Source organism: Capsella rubella, unplaced genomic scaffold, assembly GCF_000375325.1.
Source record: "Capsella rubella cultivar Monte Gargano unplaced genomic scaffold, Caprub1_0 scaffold_3, whole genome shotgun sequence".
Lineage (NCBI taxonomy): Eukaryota > Viridiplantae > Streptophyta > Magnoliopsida > Brassicales > Brassicaceae > Capsella > Capsella rubella.
Window position 1 is genome coordinate 10,640,666 of NW_006238921.1, and position 5,426 is coordinate 10,646,091.

The following is a 5,426-nucleotide window of genomic DNA, read 5'->3' on the forward strand; positions in this document are numbered from 1 at the left end:
GTAGGACCCCAGTGTAATTTTGGTTGTTGTTAGTGTAAATGGATTATGTTTGATGTATTATGTATTGTATGACGATGGACATCCTGAACTTGCATACTTATTTTGGTGATTATTTAATAAAGATGTATTTATGTAAAACAAACCTCGTATATTCATGATGGTTGTTGATTGAAAGTGGGTTTTGTCCAAACCAAGACAACTTTTGTTTACGGTACTAAGGATGGACTGACTAAGAACGCTGGTTTTATGCTAGTACTAAGGATGGACTGACTAAGAACGCTGGTTTTATGCTAGTACTAAGGATGGACTGACTAAGAACGTTGGTTTTATGCTAGAACCTCGGTCAGATCATACGTAGTGCTCGCCAGTGACACATCCGGAACGTGTATTGTCCGTAGATCGGTTTAGGGGTGTTACAAAGTGGTATCAGAGCATGGTTACGATGCTGGCCAAAACTATCGTTTTTCAATTGTTTTATCGAGTAAATATAGAGTCACACTAACAACTAGGATAAACTGGGTGTTGTTAGATTCAGGTTCTTCGTGGTAACAGATTAATGTAATTATGTTGTTGTGGATGGAGGATCGTAATCACATGGGTACTTTGTAGAATCGAGTTTTGATGGAGTCTCGCGTATTTAGTTTCCGCTATGCATAATCATTATTTACTCTGATTATTGTTGATTCCTTAATTGATTGCCTGCATATGTTGCATGATATATTGCTTCTTTATTTTGGGATTGGGTTAGGCGTTTAATTTCCGAGTAGGAGAACCAGACTAACTGAGTGAGTACCACTGATGATTTCACTATTCTTGCTGGAAAAACTAAGCTTGGGACTCTTTCTCTTAATATAATTTTCAAAGATGATCACTTTGTGCAGCAACTCCTCTAACACCACATAGTGTCGGACCTTCATACTGTCTATGATGTATCTGTTTAAGCCTCCCATGAACCTTGACATTGTGGCTTACTGATCTTCTTAAATATCAACCCGCAACAACAAAGTTTCCATTTATTTTTAGAACTCTTCTACTGATTAGTTCCCTTGGACCAAATTCGTCAATTTGTAGTGTAGCTATCTGTGATAGTGACTTGGGACAAATCTCTTTCTCATTACGGTCTTCATTTGAGTCCAAGTCTCCACTGAATAATCTCCTACACGTCTCATTGTAGTAACCAACTGATCCCACCATCTTAATGCATAATTTTGAAACTCGGTTGGCCCCACTTTAACTTTGTTTTCTTCTGTGTACTATTGACAGTTGAACACCAACTCAATCTTCTTTTTCCATTCTAGATACTCATCCGGGTTGCTGGTTCCATGAAAATGTGGAATTCGAAGTTTAAGACCAGGCAAGGTATCCTTAGGATGAATGGTTTCTTCTCTGTCACGTCTTCTTCTTCTTCTATGGCCACTTTTCTTAGATGATTAGCTATAGTAGCTTAATGAATGTCCAACCTTAATATGGTTTCTTTGTTCTATGTCGTGTCTGTCTTGATTAGATTCAGAACCTTCTTGTTCTTGTCTAAAAACGTCAAGCTTGGCGTCCATTAACTTAGTCAGATGAGATGTGAGAGCTTCGAGCAGCAACTTGTTGCTATTTTCTCCCTGCTCCTCGTCCTCCATCGTTCTACGGAAGTAAACACCATAACAGACAATAAAAATTATTTGGACAATAAAAATTCAAGTTAAGAAGTTGAAAAGACAAAACTTAAAATCCAGAGATTCATATAGTTCTTAAGCAGATCTAAAAAGATTCTCACACAACCAATACTTTCTAACAGATCTAAACACAAACAGAATATTAAAAGCTTGTTTAGATGCAACCTGACATTAAGTGGCTTTTGATACCACATGATATGATCTTAGTTAGAAGATTTATGCCACTTGAACACTTTGTGTGGTTTATAGAATATTTCTGCGATTGTGGTTGGCGGTTTCAAAACAGGCGGGTTTGTGCGGATTGGTGCCTAGATTGATCTGATGAGTGGTCGGGCTTAGACTGAACGGTTTTTCTAAAACTGACGGGTTATGACAATCCTTTGAACTTTCAGACTCGATCCTACTTGGGTATGAAACTCCAAAAGCATTAAGGAGAAGGAATTATGAAAAAGACACATTTAAACATAAACTTAAGGATCAAACAAGTTCATAAGAGATTTTAATAAGAAAAGGTTTGATGATTGTTACAGAGAAACAAGGCAGAATATATAGAGTTTAGGAGACTAGGGGAAAAAATGACTTTTCAGCTTCTCTGGAATGGGCTCGATTAGAGAACAATGGGTCTTTGTAAAACTGTGTGGCTTTGTCTCATTAAAAACCTCTCTTGGAAAACCCAGTGGGACAAATCAAGAGGAGGGAAATAGAGTAAAAGTCACAAACCTCCATTGTCTCCTCTTACGAGGCTTGAATCACAACAAACGTGGTTGGCTAACTGTGGGTACCGAAATTAGCACCACGGGCTAGCAGGCCTGCCGCGCTCAGGCCTATGTCAAATAAGCCCACTTCAGAGAATGCCGAGCCCGCCAGGGAGAAGTCGGGCGTAATTTCAGGAAGTCAAGAAGCATATCGTAACGGGCGATTCCATGGTCAAACCCTGCTTGAATGAGGATCGCGTGATCGACGGAGCGGAGTTCAAAGAACATTTAATGGTTACTTAATTTGTATAAATAGAGGATAAGGGAAATTGTACTCGCGGTCTGATTTTCCTAAGCAATAAAAGTATATTTCACCTATCTATTCACCGCTAGCAAGTTCTACGAGTTCGGACAGGGAATAAAACCCCACTCAAGTTCACTTCCTCCTGTTACGTGGTTTTCAGCTCCCACAATAAGCACACTCAAGATTACCCTAAACTTGTTGTAGGAGTGTGGTTATGGCTTGACTTAGCATCTTCTTCTTAGATCTTGTCATAGGATCTTTAGGGACTTGTAAAGCTTCTTCAACTCCAATCTCTCCATTTTCATGTTGTTCCTCATGTTCAAGCTGCTCCATAGCTCAGTGATCCTCCTCGGGTCTAAGCTGGTCATTATTTCCATGCTCCAAGCTATCCATGATCACATCACCCTCCTTGCTCATAATTTGGATAGATAGACAAGTGAAAAACAGATTCTCAACGATTCACCTCATTGGAGACCGACGCTACGACAAATGCCTCCAACTTTGGTTTCCATCTCGAGATTAAGCGCACACTATTATTCTTCTTTCAGTTATAATCATCAAACAATGCACTAGTTGTAAAACGATTTTTCATTGAATATAATTTAACATTATTTCAAAAAAAAAAATTATGCTTACTTAGCTTATTCCTGGTCCATAATAACCTGGAAATAGTATAGATATATTTTTGACCTCTGATTGATTGAGGACCTATGTCATCTCTAGAACAAAAGAAAGTTAACATATATGCGTTTGAAGGCAATGCTTCTCTTGAATATAAGTGAATTTCTTGCTTATCAGAATCTTGTTGGATGCAAAGTGAACAATAAAATGGGATGTCCTGTTAGTGGAAGAAACACTGATAGTATGTGGTTGAAGTTTGATGCATGTGTATATGTGTCAAAGAGAGGGTCTGTCACCAACTCATAGCTATCGAGAGAAGAATTCATGGGTTGATGGAAAACATGATCATGGGAGGAAACATAGGATATTATCAGGTATTGATATATCTAAATTTTTGAAAATCTTCAGATATGATTTTGGAAATGCTAAGAAAAATTGTATGAAGAGAAAAAGACATATAGTGTTATATTAGTATTTGATAGCGAAGACAACTTCTTATTATTAAAAGACAAGTACACATTTAATCATGGCTTAAAATTGGGTTTAATTTCAGAAATTACCCTCAATTAGTTATGGAGGAAAATAGTTATTAAAATTAATGAGGACAATTTTTGTCTAATTAAAATGATTAGCTAGCAACCATTGCTCATTGTCTAATTAAAATATATTTCATAATGGGTCTATACAAGAAACGGAACATAATTTACTCCATTTGATGGCCCAACCGTAAAATCGGAAAACTCCATTTGGAAATTGAAAACCGAAATAAAATGTTTGTATTATAGATTCTGGTGATTACAAAATGAATGCAGAATTTCAAAGCATATTACTGTATTTAATGCTAATTTTTGTATATACTCCATAGGGCTGCCTATATCTGGCCCCCTGTACTATAAGCTTTCAACTAGGTTCAACCTAAACTTTAACACTCTACAGAATTCCACCTGAACAAACTTTTTGCTTCTCAATTCCACCTAAACTACATAATTCCACCTAATTAACCAAAATCGATTAAGCTGTTTAAAATCCTTTAATTTGCGTTTTAAAATCTTAATCTCGCGTTTACTGTGCCGCGATTGACTAAACCCGATTTGAGTTTTTGAACCCGAATTATAATCATTAAAACCCTAAAATCGAATTTGGGGCTTTTTGTTCTTCCTCTCCATCGATTCTTCTTCTTCTTCTTCTTCTTCTTCTTCTTCTTCTTCTTCTTCTCCATCGATTCTTCTTCTTCTTCTTCTTCTTCTTCTTCTTCTTCTTCTTCTTCTCCTCTTTCGACTTTCTCTTTTGTTGATTAGAGGAAGTGCTTTCTCTTTTGTTGATTAGAGGAAGTGGAAGCGTTTTCAGCGTTATTGTCAGTAACAATGAGCCAGTTCTCTTCTTCTGAGTCGTCTCAACTGACTTCGAATGCTACTCACAGAGGAGTTCCAAGTAGGTGCTGGTGTGGTCACAAAATTACAACGTATACTTCAACGACAGATGAAAATCCGTATCGGAGGTTCTATAGATGTGTGCAGGGCGTGAAGGTAATGTATTTAGATAATGTGTTTGCAATATTAGGTACTATTTTCAGTTACTTTGCTGATTGAATTGCCGATATGGTCTTGATGTTAGAAACAAAAAGAGAAACACTTGTTCTGTTGGGTTGATGAAGCTCATCTAGAGGAGATTAGGATGGTTGACAAGAAACATAACAAACTCGTAGAAGATGTCAATAATATACGAAAGATGATGATGGAAAATGTAGAAGTCCAAAAGAAAATGGTGGAGGATATGAACACGAAGATGAACGAGAAACTGAATGAGATCATTGAGCAAGAGCTAATGGTTGCAAAAAATGGTGTGGAGAAGTCGAGCATGAAGACTCTTTTACTCGTGACTGTGGTAGCTTCAATCGCATGGCTTTGTGGAAAGGTTTTCTAATGTGTTTGGTTATTATGTTAAGACCCTTGTTGGTATGTGATAAACTTGATGGGTCTTGTGTTGTTTGTTTTGTAATGAAAGTGGTAGCTCAAAAAAACAAGATGTGTTTTGTGTTGTCTATATAATGAAATTTGGATATGGTAGCTCAAAAAAACAAGATGTGTTTTGTGTTGGTAGCTTCCGACAGAAATGAAAGCATGCTCAAAAAAACAAGACAAC

General features: G+C 37.1%; 1 protein-coding gene across 1 annotated transcript; it reads left to right on the forward strand.

The window, feature by feature from the left end:
* The first annotated feature begins 4,648 nt into the window (after positions 1–4,648).
* Positions 4,649–5,207, forward strand: LOC17893171 (uncharacterized protein At4g04775). Its single transcript, XM_006300019.1, has 2 exons — positions 4,649–4,810; positions 4,899–5,207. The coding sequence occupies exons 1-2, from the start codon at positions 4,649–4,651 to the stop codon at positions 5,205–5,207; spliced, it is 471 nt and encodes a 156-aa protein (XP_006300081.1).
* Positions 5,208–5,426: the final 219 nt, after the last annotated feature.

What these genes read in the sequence shown, in the direction of transcription:
- LOC17893171 (XM_006300019.1), top strand. Translation starts at nt 4,649, where the DNA reads ATGAGCCAGTTCTCTTCTTCTGAGTCGTCTCAACTGACTTCGAATGCT. An exon ending in GATGTGTGCAGGGCGTGAAG is followed by an intron (nt 4,811 to 4,898) that starts GTAATGTATTTA and finishes TCTTGATGTTAG; the next exon opens with AAACAAAAAGAGAAACACTT.